Source organism: Tachypleus tridentatus, chromosome 4, assembly GCF_004210375.1.
Source record: "Tachypleus tridentatus isolate NWPU-2018 chromosome 4, ASM421037v1, whole genome shotgun sequence".
In the NCBI taxonomy this organism is placed as follows: domain Eukaryota; kingdom Metazoa; phylum Arthropoda; class Merostomata; order Xiphosura; family Limulidae; genus Tachypleus; species Tachypleus tridentatus.
Window position 1 is genome coordinate 83,311,843 of NC_134828.1, and position 17,928 is coordinate 83,329,770.

The 17,928-nt window shown below is 32.4% G+C and overlaps 1 protein-coding gene across 4 annotated transcripts in view; it reads right to left on the reverse strand.

The window, feature by feature from the left end:
• Window positions 1-1,181: 1,181 nt before the first annotated feature.
• Window positions 1,182-17,928, reverse strand: part of LOC143249577 (protein O-mannosyl-transferase TMTC1-like) — a 119,293-nt gene continuing 102,546 nt past the window's right edge. For 3 of the 4 annotated variants that reach the window (XM_076499682.1, XM_076499680.1, XM_076499679.1), the window contains one exon: window positions 14,976-15,546. In XM_076499682.1, coding sequence (XP_076355797.1) covers window positions 15,388-15,546 — 159 coding nt within the window. In that variant the 3' untranslated portion in view covers window positions 14,976-15,387. Of the gene's footprint in view, window positions 1,317-14,975; window positions 15,547-17,928 lie in introns of those variants that run through there. The other variant, XM_076499681.1, reaches the window with a different exon arrangement.

A 17,928-nucleotide genomic window follows, 5' to 3' on the forward strand; every position in this document is an offset into this window, starting at 1 on the left:
TGTTTATTTGTCCATTTGTTTTAATTAAAGTGCAAAGTCGCACAGTACACTCCTTCTCTTTTGAAAAGTGACTCCGATTGCAGTTTATGTTAGAACGACTTTAAAATGAAAATACTTTAAAACACATTTTCTAAAATACAATAAACTTAACTGTTATTCTTTTCTTGATTTCAAACTCCGCGAATATTTGATTAGCGAAAGCATACCTTTCATTATTTATTCCAATAATGAAATTAGAAGTATTGAATGGTAACTTTAAGTAAGAGAACGTAAGAGGTCTTTCATTACATAATGTATGCCCTTAATATAAATATATATCTACCATAATAAAAATGAACACTTGGTCATTAATTCTTTGTAAAGCTTTATGAATGTCGAACGAAATAAACGAAATACACTCTTGTCAAGGAATAGTTTCTGTATTGTTTCATGCCAGAAGGTAAAAATCGAACTTTTTCGTTTAAATTTGAACAATCAATCTTATTTACAGAGAATTGTGAAGTTTTGTTTCTTTACAAGATTTACTGAAACATATTAAATTATTCTTAGTTTCTCAAATATCTACAAAATGCCTTGAGTAAAAATGTATTATATATATCCAATTCTTTATATATATATATTGACAGAGGAGAGGATAAAGATTTCATAATTACAATGATTAAATTAATTTAATTTAGTTATCTAAACTTCTGTCTCACTCTATAACAAAAATTAAGATGAGCTTATTTAAATAAACCGTCTGTTTTCTTGTGAAGTAAAATGTCTAATCACGTGGACGACTTTAAAAGTTAACTCCTGACAATGACAAACAACTGAAATCAAATCGTCTTATTTTCTTCGTTATGAGATGTAAAAACAAGTTTACTTCCTTCATTCTACTGCTTGGATCATAGTCCATAGCATGGTCAGAGTGCAAGATTTGTAATTTTATTTTACTCGAATTATGTAACTGGCAATACATGACTGAATACTGTAGCGTTTTCTCAAGTGTTCATAACTTATAACTTTTTATGCTTTTTTAGCGGTAAATTTTAAGTTCTTGCATTATCAGGTATTCACCAGTTTTGTGGTCCGGATTAAAATATGTTGTTTTATTATTAGTTTTGTGGCATTGTAATTGTCAAGTGAATAACATTTATATCGCAAACAGTCTTATGTGTTAAGTTATCATTTGATTTAATATTCTCCAAAATAATGTGTTTTCCTTATAAAAAGCCACATCAAGCTATCTGCTGTGTCTACCGAGGATAATCGAACTCCCCCTGACTGTAGCGTTGTAAATCAGTAGACTTACTGCTGTCCCAGCGGAGGAGACTCTGAAAGAAAGAAACATTTCTGAACTGAATACATTAGCGTGGTTTCGTTGTAAGGCTCAAACTACATATAACTTTTAGGAAAATCTTCAAACTATTATATATACATATAAGTTCTGGAAGTAGGTTGTTTGTGGCTTGTTTTATTTTTTAACCATGGTTTCAGAAACATTACCATTCAATAGTTTTTTTTAATTTCTTATTAGGTAAATCAGCACTCATACTTGACAATGAAAACTGCAAACATAGATCAGTGTTCTTCTAACAGCCAATCGCGAACTTAAATTACTAAATCTTTTCATATTACGTATAAACACATTTCGTACATTACAAACAGGGTGATCAAAGCCGATAATAAGTCTTTTAAATGTGAGTATAAAATTGTCATATGAGATGGCTGTCAGAAAATTAATTGAATTAAAATCGATATAATGACGTAAGTAACTTGCTGATCGACAAAACCCAATGCCAAAAGTAACTTGCTGATCAATAAAACCCAATGGCATAAGTAATTTATGATCAACAAAACCCAATGACATAAGTAACTTGCTTATCAACAAAACCCAATGACATAAGTAACTTGCTAATCAACAAATTCCAATGACATAAGTAACTTACGATCAACAAAACCCAATGAAATAAGTAACTTGCTGATCAATAAAACCCAATGACATAAGTAATTTATGATCAACAAAACCCAATGACATAAGTAACTTGCTGATCAATAAAACCCAATGACATAAGTAACTTGCTGATCAATAAAACCCAATGACATAAGTAACTTGCTAATCAACAAAATCCAATGACATAAGTAACTTATGATCAACAAAACCCAATGAAATAAGTAATTTACTGATCAACAAAACCCAATGGCATAAGTAACTTGCTGATCAATAAAACCCAATGACATAAGTAACTTGCTGATCAACAAAATCAATGACGTAAGTGACTTATGATAAACAAAATCCAATGACGTAAGTGACTTATGATAAACAAAATCCAATGACATAAGTAACTTATGATCAACAAAACCCAATGGCATAAGTAACTTGCTGATCAATAAAACCCAATGACATAAGTAACTTGCTGATCAATAAAACCCAATGACATAAGCAACTTGCTGATCAATAAAACCCAATGACATAAGTAACTTGCTGATCAATAAAACCCAATGACATAAGTAACTTGCTGATCAACAAAACCAATGACGTAAGTGACTTATGATAAACAAAATCCAATGACGTAAGTGACTTATGATAAACAAAATCCAATGACATAAGTAACTTATGATCAACAAAATCCAATGACATAAGTAACTTATGATCAACAAAACCCAATGACATAAGTAACTTACTGATCAACAAAACCCAATGGCATAAGTAACTTGCTGATCAATAAAACCCAATGACATAAGTAACTTGCTGATCAACAAAACCCAATGAAATAAGTAATTTACTGATCAACAAAACCCAATGGCATAAGTAACTTGCTGATCAATAAAACCCAATGACATAAGTAACTTGCTGATCAACAAAACCAATGACGTAAGTGACTTATGATAAACAAAATCCAATGACGTAAGTGACTTATGATAAACAAAATCCAATGACATAAGTAACTTATGATCAACAAAACCCAATGACATAAGTAACTTGCTGATCAACAAAACCAATGACGTAAGTGACTTATGATAAACAAAATCCAATGACGTAAGTGACCTATGATAAACAAATTCCAATGACGTAAGTGACTTATGATAAACAAAATCCAATGACATAAGTAACTTTCTGATCAATAAAACCCAAGTCATACGTTACTTCCTCATTCAGTTGACAAACAAACTGGACTACGATCAGGTTAAGACTGAAGAAACCATAAGAAGTTTTATTATTCAAGTGACTCACAGTGGTTTCAACAGCAGTATCGACTTATATACCAAGCAAATCAAGGACATTATGCCCTGCACCTGGATGCTCTTAATGCTCCAACATCCGAAATTGTTGCCAGTTGAAAAGAGTGTTTATAGCAAGGATAGAGATATTTTTCTTATATGTTTCTCATTCAATTCATAACAATAAATGTTCTAAATTCAAGTTAATTCAGTAGAAAATCTCTTTTAGATCATAATAAAAAATGCTTTATTTAATGAATATCGGGTGCAGAGTTCGAGACGTAATTCCGCTGAAAACTCTCCATGCTCTCAGTTGAGAGGACATTATCAAAGTACCGTTCTCTTTCAATATTCGGTTCACAAATGTTTTAGTGGTGGGTATTGCTAGTTGGTTGCCTCCCCTCTGGTCACTAGTTCAAAACTTCGAACGTTTATCTGAATAACAGTGGTTTTGACCTGGCTATGTGTACACGAAGTGGAAATCCAATTCCTTGATTAATTTAAAAATTTTATTCGTTTTCTAGAAAGAGAAAAAGAGATGTAAATGTTTCTAAAAGCTACACATTTTATTCTCTTTAGTTTACAGGATTGAACCTTAAAAATCAGTACTTTACGAAAAAGTTTGTTGTTTTTTTCACAAACACTTGAAAAATCCTAATTTAAAAAGCAAAGTGACACCAAGAAATTAATTTATCCATTAAATATCACTTATTTCCTGTGACAAAGTTTAAAATTTTTCAGTTGAGGCATTAAGTTTTTTCTTTGACTCAACAATTTTTCTAATTGTAAATTAATGAATGTTTAATTAGTTAATGTGAAAACTTTGATTACAAGTCTTCTTATTTTTACCTCAAAGGAGATTCTTATTCATATATAATGATTAGCAAGCCCACATGTTCCCAGAAAGACAATTTATCAATTCTAAACATACATCTGATTTAATGAAAATTAACTTGATGAAACAAAACAATTATCAAATCGCTAATAACATTTTATTTCTAATTTTTCAAAGGAGTAAATTAATGATTATTACCGTGTGTAAGAATACAAATTGTAAAACATTTCAACGTAAATTGTTCAATTTAATGCCATTGATTCTAAACCTGAACGCCTCTGATGATTCAGAAATAACACTCAAATTCAGGGTTCGATTCCACCAGAAGACACAACAAAGATAGTCCATTTCGCAGTTTTGTTATTAACAATAAACAAACACAACATAAACTACTATTTTTCTTGAATTGTTTTCAAAATAAAAACCAACGAACAAATAAGCTATAATTAGCAATCTGAAAGACGACCGACCAGAACACACAACTATCTCCCATAAAATGACTAGGGCGTACAACTGTCCTGCATATTATGACAGTATATTTAATTTCTGTTCTATAAACAAAAAGTCTTAATTTCATAACGTTACTTAAAATTCGTATCAATCGAACTTAAACAAAGTTTACAAACCTAATACAGATGCCAAAATATTAATCTACGTTTGTATGGAGACCTGCGTGAGATAAATGTTTCTAATGTTTAGATGCAAAATCTTAGATTACATTCATTCATTCACGGGACAAGAAGTAAAGTGACTATAGAAGAGGCCCGGCATGGCCAGGTGGTTAAATCACTCAACTCGTAATCCAAGGGTCGCGGGTTCGAATCCCTGTCATACCAAACATGCTCTTCCTTTCAGCCGTGGGACGTTATAATGTGACGGTCAATCCCACTATTCGTTGGTAAAAGAGTAGCCCAAGAGTTGGCGGTGGATGGTGATGACTAACTGCCTTCCATCTAGTCTTACACTGCAAACTTAGGGGCGGCTAGCGAAGATAGCCCTCGAGTAGCTTTGCGCGAAATTCAAACCAAACTAACACCTGTTTCTCATTACACTGTACATATGTCGCTTCGGGCATAAAAATGTATATTGTAGCGTTAAAACAGCATATTAAAGGAACATCTAATAACATTCTGTCAGACTTTCTTTACGTCAGACTTAAATATTAATGTCTCTTAACATTTATTGGGCAAATTAATAGTGATCGAGTGAATTACTAATTTATAGCTTTAAAGTGTCAGTTGGAGCTACCTTCATGTTTACCTACTTTTCTTAATTAATACTGGTGATATACCTGTAATCCTTTATTTTACCCCTTAATATATTTTTATTATTTTGTCTTAAAACATAATATATGTAATATGTTGTACAAGAGTATGGAGTTTCTTCAGGAAGGGATTCTTTACGAAAAAAATCATAAAAATTATAACATTAGTTGATACGTCTCTAATCATGGCAGAATGTTCCACACGTATGTATACGTATTTATATACATTATTATATTAACGTTTTGTTATTTTAAAATAATAATATACAGTGTAACTCAAGAGTACACGGTCTATTCGGGAACTCTTTGCATTAGTAAATCATATCTTGTCTGTTAGATTTGGTTATTAGAAACAATTTATTACCTAGGTAAACTTAGTTTGTTTGTTTTTTTCGCAACTCTCCATCACTTTTATAATTGATAAGATATATTTTCACACATACGAAATATGAAAAATTTTCTTATTCTATATTCTGAACAAATGGCGTTACAAAATATTCATAGGGAGTGTCGTAGAATTTGGTACTTTATTATGACATCGATGTTATACAAGATATTTTACTGAAATGTGTTTAAAATGACTGCCATATTTACTTATAAAACGTGATGATTTATTAGAATTGAAGTGATACTCATATTATATAATTGCTTCAACAGTTATTATTACCAACAACAAAATAATTTGTCCACGAACAATAAAATATTAAACTGTTACACTAACAATCATATTTCTATTACAAGTCTAATCAACTTGTGGATCGAAGCCAGTATTGCGTTATTTGTTGGTGATTGAACATTAAACAGAAACACCACTGAGTACTAGAAAAAAGTTTTTCAATAACAGCCTTTTCCTAAATATTTTATGTCTCCAGTTTTTCTTCATATTGTTTATTAGAAGTTACTGAAATAATCCTCTAAACTATCCTCTAAACAGATAGCCCTCGAGTAGCTTTGTGCGAAATTACAAAAAAAAAAAAAGTATGCTTTTTTTTTTTTTGGAATTTCGCACAAAGCTACTCGAGGGCTATCTGTGCTAGCTGTCCCTAATTTAGCAGTGTAAGACTAGAGGGAAGGCAGCTAGTCATCACCACTCACCGCCAACTCTTGGGCCACTCTTTTACCAACGAATAGTGGGATTGACCGTCACATTATATCGCCCCCACGGCTGGGAGGGCGAGCATGTTTAGCGCGACGCGGGCGCGAAACCGCGACCCTCGGATTACGAGTCGCACGCCTTAGGCGCTCGGCCATGCCAGGCCTTCCTCTAAACTAATCAAAAACTATATTATTAGAAACTATGTAACTAATGTATTGACTCAGTTTATAAAATATAATTTGAAAAGAAACAAGTAATAGTTATCTATAAAACAGCGTGTCGTTTTCTTAAAAAAATTCACAGAAAATCGCCTTCCAGTTGCACAACGGTATGTCTACGGACTTACACTGCTAGAAAACGAATTTCGATACCGGTGGTGGGCAGAGCGCAGATGACCCCTTGTGTAGCTTTATGCTCAACTGAAGACAACAGCGCAGAAAATCCGTTATCATATTTTTTTACATAATAGTGCATAAAATACTCTGTCTCAAACTGTAATTTTCAAGTATGGTTGTCGCATAACTTTGTTTTAGCCGCAAGCTGAGTATATATAATTTAGCCGAAGTATTAATTTTGACAAATTTTACTTAAGGAAGTTAGCTCTTTGATATATGCTTGAACTATAACAATTATTAGTAGTGACTAAAAATTTCCTTAGGGAGACGTTCAAAAGTTCATGTGAGCAGACAGTTAATTAAAATGAATCTGAAGTATCTACGTATAAACATTAAAAAATGTCAGAATAAAACGTTTTCATCTATAATCTATATTTTCTGTGTGAACTAGGCAGCTTGTTCAATAATATAGCGTTCTTTGGCCGCTGTTCTAGTGTTTTCGCTCTAAAGCAGTTGACACTGACACACATCAATATATATATATTCAAAGAAAAAATTTAAAAAAAGCTAAATTGCTTCCCTCCTCTGAGTAGCTTCCATTAAGGTTTATTTTGCTTGACTGTGTGTTCTATATTTTCAGCATTCAACCCGCTAAACCGTGAACAAAAAGTTCAATTGATAAGTGTGTGTTTTCTAACTGTATTGAAGCTAGATGAAGGTATTTTAGGTAACAACTGACCATTGAACGAAGCTACATGAGAATTACAGAAGAAATTTTACTTTTTTTTCAGTCTTTTCAAGACCACATCTTTCTGTATGGACAGTAAATTAATTCAATTACTTTTAAATTGTATTTGCCGTACAACTTAAATATTCCTGGCTAACAAACATGAACTAAGTCTTAACAATTCATAAAAGATGGAGCTTAATTTAAAAATATATTTATCCAAAATCAACCTTCCGAATTACGATAAACAAAAGAAGAGCTTAATATCACGAGCAACAGCTTAAACAAATAAATTTTTGAAACGTTGATACGAAATATATGTATGAAAGAAGTTTGCTAAATTTAGAATGCTAAAAAAGGTATAGGTTTTGTCTCAGATAGGCCTGAGCTGCTTACTTTTATGGAAGTTTTTCAGGTCACTAAAACTGTTACGAAAACTTAATTAGTTATTTTGAAAATTATGAATGTTAATTATTTTGTACATTATTGAAACTACTTGTTGTTAAACAACTTTGACAAGATAATATCTTTAATGTGATTTGGAAGGACAAGATTTCTATTGAAAAGTGTTCACAATTTACCCAAATCTCGACTGGCTGATAATATCAATAACACATGAGTGTCACGGTATGCTCAAAACCTGACTAATTTATAATAAAGACGACAATTGTGTGTCTCAATCTCTTTACTTTCTGATTAGTTAATAATAAAGACGATGTATGTCTCGAGCTGTTCACTCTTTGATTAGTTAATAATACCGATGAAATATACATTAGTCACCTTAGTGAAATGAAATACAGACATTCGAAATTAGATATCTACCCACAGTTTATTTAAAGCAAAACTTTAAAGCATTCAATTTATACTAAGAACTGATAATATGACTTGAAGCCTTTGTGATATTTTAAAATTTGTCGGTATTCATAATGCAAAAGAAAGGTAGAAAAAAAGGAACGATATATACAGTTTATAAAACACATTCCCTTCACTCTTGGTCTTAAGTAAAATTATCATGATTGTAGTGCTAGAACAATAATGAATATTTATATATTCAATATAGTTTCGATATAGAGCATCCATTGTTTAGTTTTGTGTTTAATTTCAAACAAACCGAACCTAAGCTATTAATGTTAGCAACAAATTATTTGGGGATGTTACAAGAAATACAGAGGAACTCGTCTGAACAGAAAATGAACGTTAATCCTCCAGTGGACAGCAATATGTCTGTGGACTTATAACTCTAGAAATCGGGTTTCGATACCCGTGGTGAGAAGACCACAAATAGCGCATAGTGTAGCTTTGTGCTTTATTCAAAACAACAACAATTATCTTTTCAAAATTAGATCTGATTGGTTTACAACACGTATGTTTTTTTTTCAACGTACTTGAGGTATCACTCAAAATTCTTATTCATAGAATGCATTGTCAGTGGCTATAAAATATGTGTTTAAAATTTTTGTTTATAAAGGTTTGAATATTCTTGATTAAACTAGCCTTGCAGTGAGTATAATTCTGATGTCTTAATATTAGTCTTGCGATACAACGCCTGGTGTACTCATGTTAGAAGGCCCGGCAAGGCCAGGTGGTTAAGGCACTCGACTTGTAATCCGAGTGTCGCCAGTTCGAATCCTCGTCACACCAAACATGCTCGCTTTTTCAGCCGTAGGGGCGTTATAATGTGACGGTCAATCTCACTGTTTGTTGGTAAAAGAGTAGTCCAAAAGTTGGAGGTGGGTAGTGATGATTAGTTGCCTTCCATCTAGTCTTACACTGCAAAATTAGGGACAGCTAGCGTATATACCTCTCGTGTAGCTTTGCGCGAAATTCAAAAAACAAACAAACTTAGGTTGGAACCTGACCTTGATTAAAACCGTTATTTGAATTAAATATCCTTAAAATGTGCTTATCTGTTTATATCTGTACAACCAGTATCAATCATAATGCTAAAAAAAAAAAGAACATAAACGTACCATCACGTAACTCTTATAACTAGTTTAAGAATTTAGCAAAAGTTACAATATTTTGAACTCTGTCACATTAAAGTTCTTGTTTTCTTCATAAACAGAAATATAACGCATCAGAGTTTTTCTCGTGTGTTAGTAAACAGATACGTCCTAAAAGTTAATTAGAGGGAGTGCGTAATTTGAGCTTAGATGGACACGAGAAGAGAAAAAAAAATTGTAAGTAAAGAAACGCAGGTCGGGTATGTTTAGAGACCTGAAAGTTAGATGCCGTTCGTTAATTAGATCGGCAATCGGAAAGTGTTCATGCTCGTGGCGACTTTATGTCAATCCCATCGGGAACCAGGAATGATGGGAACGGTCCATTTAGGGTAGGAAATAAGACTTATAGTTTTTTTCTTTTCAAAACCTCATGGGTAGCGTGTAAACCAGTCACCAAGATTCTGTTGTTTCTGTGTGTTGATACACAACGGTTCTAAACCCAAAATTTGAGTTCATTTCCACAACACGATAAGCAGTTCTAGGCTTCCAACGTATGTTGTAACTTTGAAAAATCGAAGACGACATTCTTCTAGACATTAAAAAGTAGCAATTTACACCTGTCTGCTATGTTACATTCTAGTTGTTAAACTATGGTGTTTTTAAGAATGAAGTAAGTTTATATAATGAAGGTGTCATCGGTGTCGTATTAGTAATGAATAAATGTTTTTTATTATACATTTGCTATATATTGTAATACTTACAACTGTATCAAAAGAAAAACACATTTCCATTGTTAAGCGTTTATGTATGTAATCAGAATATTTTCTTTCCTCTACAGTTAGTTATAAGTTTTGTTTATAATTCAATTATTACAGACATTAAACTTGTATTCGTTTATTTCATATGGCTAAAATTACTAAATCTTGATAGTAAATACCATTATTTTAATTAGAAAGTGTCGGGTTAAATCATAGTATTATGACAATTTTTAAACATGTATTTTACACAGAAGTCTGTTATTTAGGTAAACTTAAGATGAATCAAGAATGGGAAACTCGCAATAGTGTTATGACTCAAACTATAAATAATATGTCATACTTTAAGACAAAGTACTAGCGTTAAGTATTTTTTTACGGTGTAATTTATATTTTAGCTGACAATTAATAATAACTTCAAATATCTGTGAATGTTTGGTACGAGTTAATGCACAAACAACGGTAGCACTTATTAGAAATAACTGCTAATCAAACGGGTGTTTTTGTAGAACTCTTATTTAAATAAAAAAGAAAGTACATGTTAGTACAAGAGAATACGATTGGATTTTCATCTAATGATTTCTAAGATGTCAACACTACCGTATGTCAAGGTAAATTACGCAGGCCTGCGAAGGTTTTATTGTCTTGAAATTTCTATATATTCTACAGTAATTCTTTTACTTTGGATTCGAAAACGATATTCATTTTCTTCATCACGTACAGAGTTTCACAAAGTGTCATATGTGCTTTTACATCAGTGAATAATTCCTACTGAAATCGGGTCACATTTTGTTCTTCTTAAAATGTTGTCAACCACTGATACACATTTCTTTAAATCAGTTGCAAAGCGAAAGTCCGATCGATAGTTCAAGAAACCAAACATAACAAAATAAATATTCATTAAGGTAAGCGAAATAATAATTTAATCTAAATAAGAGTTTTTTTTTCTTCTTCCGATTGGTAAATAATCTTTAAATGATAAAAAAATCTTTGTAGCTGAATTCTGGGAAATCCCTTATTAAAACCAAAATAGTTTTTATGACGTTTAAATTGCAGGCCAATATTGATATCATATTTTTTATTTCAATATTGAAATTTAAAATGCCACATGTTATTTGTCTTAGTCTGATCACGCATTATCTTTGTTCATCTTACTCTATACTTCACACTCTGTACATATTGTTTTCTTACCTCCACCCCTGGCTTCATATACTCAAAGCTTTTATTCTGACTAAATATTTTCTTTGAATCTCTAGCTTTAACCATACACTATTTTCATATATCCTACTCTTATCACAAATTATCTCTCTACCTCTTGGATGGACTAAATTTATCCTCATACCTTCACATTATTCTTAATCTGATTTATATTAACCTTATACCGGCTCGGCATGGCCAAACGTGTTAAGGCGTGCAACTCGTAATCTGAGAGTCGCGGGTTCGCGTCCCCATCGCGCTAAACATGCTCGCCCTTTCAGCCGTTGGGGCGTTATAATGTTACGGTCAATCCCACTATTCGTTGGTCAAAGAGTTGGCGGTGGGTGGTGACGACTAGCTGCCTTCCCTCTAGTCTTACACTGCTAAATTAGGGATGGCTAGCACAGATAGCCCTCGAGTAGCTTTGTGCGAAATTCATAAACAAACAAACAAACACAAACTAACCTTTATACCTCTTACTCTAACCACATATTATTTTCATTATCCTTAATCTGATTTTATATTATCCTTATACCTCTTACTCTAAACATATATTAATTTTATATATTTTATTCTGACTACATACTACTGTTATACATGTATCTTACTCTGATCACTTATTATACACTGACAACGTTTTATTCTCATACATCTAACTCGTGCTAGTTTCCTGATGTTAGCTCTTCTGTAGCGCTCGTGCGCTCTTTGTGAAAAGAAACTGTAGCGACAAAATCTATATTGGTAAAAAATTTTACGTTTTGTGGTGTGATATCGGTCTCTTTATTTGATATATTACAAAAATAAGAAATATATTGTAATGTAGTGACTTATTATTAGTGCCTTTCATATGGCAGGTTAATATGTATGCATATTAATTTATTTTTAAAGTTTTAAACTGTAATGATTATACATCTTTCCTTAAGCATGCATTTATTGGACATGCAGATATGTGCTACAAAACAGAAACAGTTTCCAGTACACAGAATAATAATAATATAAAGAGGGTAGGAGCTGACACCCATGCTCTCCGTTAAAAGCAAACAATGAAATTATATTTTAACGGAAACCGAAATATCCTTACGGTTGCTAAGCCTGCGATCGTACAAGCTATATTTTTTGCATCATACATAAAAACATGTTGTTTTTTTAGTTCTTGTTAATCGTGTCTTACTTAAATAGCACAAATCACAGTTTTTGAGTTTATCTTCAAAAACATTATAAAATTTATAACCAACTGTTGTAGGATGAATTTAATAGTGACAATTATCGTTAGTGCGGTTATACGTTTGTCCTTGGAAAACGTTTGTTTGTTTTTTGGAATTTCGCACAAAGCTACTCGAGGGCTATCTGTGCTAGCCGTCCCTAATTTAGCAGTGTAAGACTAGAGGGAAGGCAGCTAGTCATCACCACCCATCGCCAACTCTTGGGCCACTCTTTTACCAACGAATAGCGGGATTGACCGAAACATTATAACGCCCCCACGGCTGAAAGGGCAAGCATGTTTGGCGCGACCGAGATGCGAACCCGCGACCCTCAGATTACGAATCGCACGCCTCAACACGCTTGGCCATGCCGGGACCCTTGGAAAACGAATAGCATTTGTGTTTTGTGTGTTTTTTTTTACTCGTCGTCACAATCATATTTGACGAAAAACAGACGTGCGAAGAATAAAAGACAAACTACGTTAGTAAGTGCGTTTTTCATTCTGGTAAGCATACACATGCTGACTTTTTTATTGCTACGGAAATTGTGGTCTCAATGAACCCAGCAGCTGGGAAATGGAGGACTTGGTAGAAAACGTATTGGTAAATTGTTATTACCTTTATTACCGGTTTGAAAAAGGTTTCGCTGAAAGTCCACATAAGCGAAATTGATTCGGTGTAAGAAAGAGATTGATCGATCTTTGGCTTTGCATCAACTCAGAGCACACAAACACACATACACACACACATATATATGTTTTATGTACGCAGATGATAAGCAAATTTTTCACGAGAACTGTATCCCATTAAAACGTATTTATGATCTATGTTTTGATTTTATTAACTCTATATTTTTTAAGATAATAATAGTGATAAAGAATGTACTGAAGTATAATACAGTGTTTGTCAAAAGAAAAGAAAACTCAATCACGGAAGTTTGTGCATGTAGAAGTACTTTGAATGGAAATTCAGGGTTCCCTTATGTGAAATTATGGTAATGCTTAAGCATAATATCAGTGTGGTATGCTGTAACGAGATGAACGTAGACAGAAGACGTTAACCAGTGAGACTCACGTGGAAGTTACTTGATGATAAATAAAATGCAGAGTTCTTTGTGGCCACGTGAGAGTAAAATGGAAGAAACATCCCAGAAAAATAGAGCAGTAATTTGTGAAGTTTGCAAATGTTAAAGATTATTCAACATTGTACGCTTCACAACGGGCGCGTGGGAGTGTTTTGATAACGAATTACGGTACACGTACCACGTGCTTCTGGAATTCTGAATTAGTGATCTGCGTTTTTTTTTTTTTTTTCGATGTATTCATAAGTTTGAATGTAATCAACAGAGTTTTTGTCATTTTATAATACATTTCACAAAATAAGTTTGTTTCTTTTTTATTTTCGAATTTCAACGTGAAGTAGTTCAAAGGTGAGTAAAGAAAGGTCTAAGAACGAATTCGAAAAGAGGAAGATACAAGGAAGTCTATCAATAAGATAGCAAAATTTTATAGACTAGAAAATGTATGGAGGTAAATCAAAACACAGAGGAAAGCAAAAATGTGTTCATTAGGCAGAGACCTGAAAAAAATTGAACAGTGTGAAATGATCACGCGAGGATCGAACTTTGAATTTTATAGTTATATTCTGTCAAGATTAGCGATGAACTATCAAGGGTTGGAAAAGAAGAAAAGAAAACAGTAATAAAATATCAGTTGGAGAAGGCTAATGGACACATTCTGGTTTAAAATAGATTAGTGCGAAGTTCTATAACCTTAATCCTAAAAAAACAAATTTCAATTAATTTTTCGGAAAGTCCCTTCTATGAACATATTAGAAATTTAATTTTTTAGTTTAAACTATAATGTTATGCATTCTTATATAACAAAAATGGATTTTGAAAGTGGTTTAACATTTTAATTTTCTTCCTTTGAAATAAATATTTGAGATGAAATTCGCTAAAACAATTAAATTAAAATCAATATCAGTAAGATATTAAAATAAATATTAAGGCATAATTTTAAAAATTAAAAAAGTGTTAATACGAACACAAATTACGAAACAATGCTAGAATTTAGAAAGAAATGTAACTTTTAAAATTTTCGACCGTACCTTAAGTTAAAAACACGGACTGATGAATATCTTCCATTCATTATGTTTCAAATAATATGATTAACATGTTAAAATATATATGAAATAAAAGGTTCTTGAAAATTTATTTTAAACACATAAGCATGCACATAATTAAGTTACCGTTACCTCAAGTTAGAAACACGAACTCATGAATATCTGTCATTCATTATGTTTCAAATAATGCGGTCAACATGTCGTTAAAAGGTACATGAAATAAAAGGTCCTTGAAAATTTATTTTAAACACATAAACACACACACAATTAAGTTTTTTAGAAACCTCATCACATTTTGAGTAAAACATTTATTGAACATTGTTCACATACAAATACTACACCGACCATGAAATGACTGGATTATGTCGGTTGCATAGATAGCAAGTCCAGTACTGCGGTAACTCGGTAACCTAGTTTCTTACAAGCGGGCACACCTATGTACAGGGAACAAAGACTCTCACACTCAAGTGCAATTTTGCTCGGTCCATTAACGTAGGAACTAAGTCTCCCAATTGCTTGGAAACAGGCAAAAATATCGAGAGAAACCAAACTCCAGATTGTAAGCCTCGTTAGTTTTAAAAACCAAACTCCAGATTGTAAGCCTCGTTAGTTTTAAAATTTAAAAAAAATCATCGAGGCCTAAGCTTCAGCTCATCATTCGGTCATCAACGTCCTCAGGTTTTGAATTTAATCCGACTTTTAAAGTTACCATGTTCTACAAAATTCATTTTCTTCATTACACGCAAGCAGTGACGTTTTCATAACTCTCTTCTTCAGCTTTTCCAGATTTTCTAGAACCACTGGGTTCTGGTCGTCTAATCTGTGAGCCATTTGATAATGTTTTAGTGCCTCCAAGTACCAACCCTGGAAAGTCAAAATACACATATACATCAATTTTATTTGAGATTCTTCAAGCAATTATGTATCCAACGATTACAAATAATATGCAAGTCACGAGAATCTATCAATGTCTAGACTGTTTTGTTTACCTTAACAATACATTAAATAGTTGTCACCGTGAATAACTGATTTTATAATATAAGTGCGTGCAAAGGTTGCATTATAAGAAAGTCTCTAGCCTTATAACATCAGGTTCCAACCAGCAGTATAAGAATGCCACTGACTCCTAAATGAGATAGCTAATGTGTGGAGGATATCAACTTGAGCATTAGAAAACCACTAATCCTAGAACAAGAAATAATAATCCTATAACACAAGAAGATATCAACCTTCAGTATAATAAAACAACACTAGCCTTATAAGAGAGGTAGAGAGTAAACTCATAATGTAGAGAGAATATTAACTTTCAACTTACAAAGACCACTAGCCCTATAACAAGTGATAGGAAATAATATTATAATATGAGGATGATTCTAAACTACAGCATTAAAAGACCACTAGCACTATACTAAGTGAGAATAGTAATTTGAACACCATTAATATTATAACAAGTGATGGATAATAATGATATAATACGAGAAGGATTTTAACTCATTCAGCATAAGAAAAATCACAACTCCTTTAAAAGAGGAGAGTTGATAACTCTGTAACGTGGGTAGAATATTAATCTTTAAGCACAAGAAAAACTATTAGCTCTATAACAATTGAGAGAGAATAGTTTAACGTAAAAAACCTGCTTAATATTGTCTTTTTATTTACATTTCTTTAGTAGTAAATTGAAATATTTCTTAAAACCAACCCATTAGGTGTTGATACAAGTAGATTGGAAGTCAAAATAACTTAGAGATAATAATTAGCAAATATATTTTGTATCAGATATATTTGAGGATTTTATGACAGCAAAAACAATCTTTAGATAGGAGTCTGCAGAACAAGCTGAGATATAATAGGATATAATCTCCAGTGCTTTCACGTGTCGTATTGGACTAAACTTGGTTTAAGAAGTAAAAAATATACCGCTGCTTTTTAAGTACAAATCTATACCATGAGCATCTGAGTTTTGATACCCACAAAACCCGATATTTAGCGTCTTAAGCCTTTAGGCTTACTGTTGAGTCAGTACGAGGGCATAATAATTTATGAGAAATAAGTTGTTCTCATGAATAATTTGTATAACTTTTCCATGTACTGATGTTGATTACGTTATGCTAAAATTATTTTGAAGCCTGGCTATGTCGTCACAAATCAGGTCACCACGTTATGTCACAACTGATGGCAGTGCATCTTAACAATAGCTTTACAGCATAGTTTCCATTGTAAAAGCTTCCTACGTAAAACTGTTATGTCAAAAGGACACAACCCTTCTTATCTTCATGTTTTCTATAATCCATACAAGCTACGAAGACTGCAATTTCCCACTGCCAGTTTCAACAGTCCCATTTCACAAAAAAAACAAAACATAGTTGCTATATCAGATAATTTAATCGATAAGCCTTTGTATAAAATAGCGTGAATATTCACTTCATTCTCAAGTTCATTAAAGCATGCAAAGATTTAACGTGTGTGCTATTTAAACAACGTGTGTAACATGTGGCTTATGTTGCTTTGCCAGACAGAAATCTCTCTCAGTAGTTTGAGTACATGAAGACGGCTATTCTCTTGTGTGGATTCTCAATTTTACAAGACGCTGCATTATGCCTACCACAGCTGCGATTAGACTTGTTTCAGGTCTTTTCCTAATGATATGGTTTTCTATGTTGATCTATATTTCTTTTCTCTTTTTTTCCAATAATTTGGTGTACAAGAGGTATCGTCGTTTTTAAAATTCCTTCTCAAAACTGATCAGTTTTCGGTGTTACCACTCTAGACACGTAGAACCAAACAACGTTAAAATCCATTTCTGCTTCATGTCTTTCTACCAGGATTTTATATCGGCTGTGGGTTTTACGTGACTTAACTTATTGTTTTGCATATTAAAAATCCTTTTAATATAATGTTTTCTTCCTCTGTATTCTGTAGCAGATGTCAGCGTATCTGGGAATGTTACATACTAATCATGACTAATACATACTGATTAGCAAAATCAATGAAAGTAAGGCTTTGTTATTGCGTTATAATATTTAAGGATCTTATTTAGTTTTTAGGAAACAAATTCAGTTCAATTCACTAATGTACAACGTATATGACATCAAGTATTTCGACTGCAACTGAAAACACTTTTGTTGATCTTAAACATTTGTTATTTATAGGTTAAACTGTACAAAAACATTTTTTTAACAAAGAAAGAACTCTGTTGCAAACTTATGAGATAGTAGCAATAAGTATATTCAGAAATAACTTTTAAAT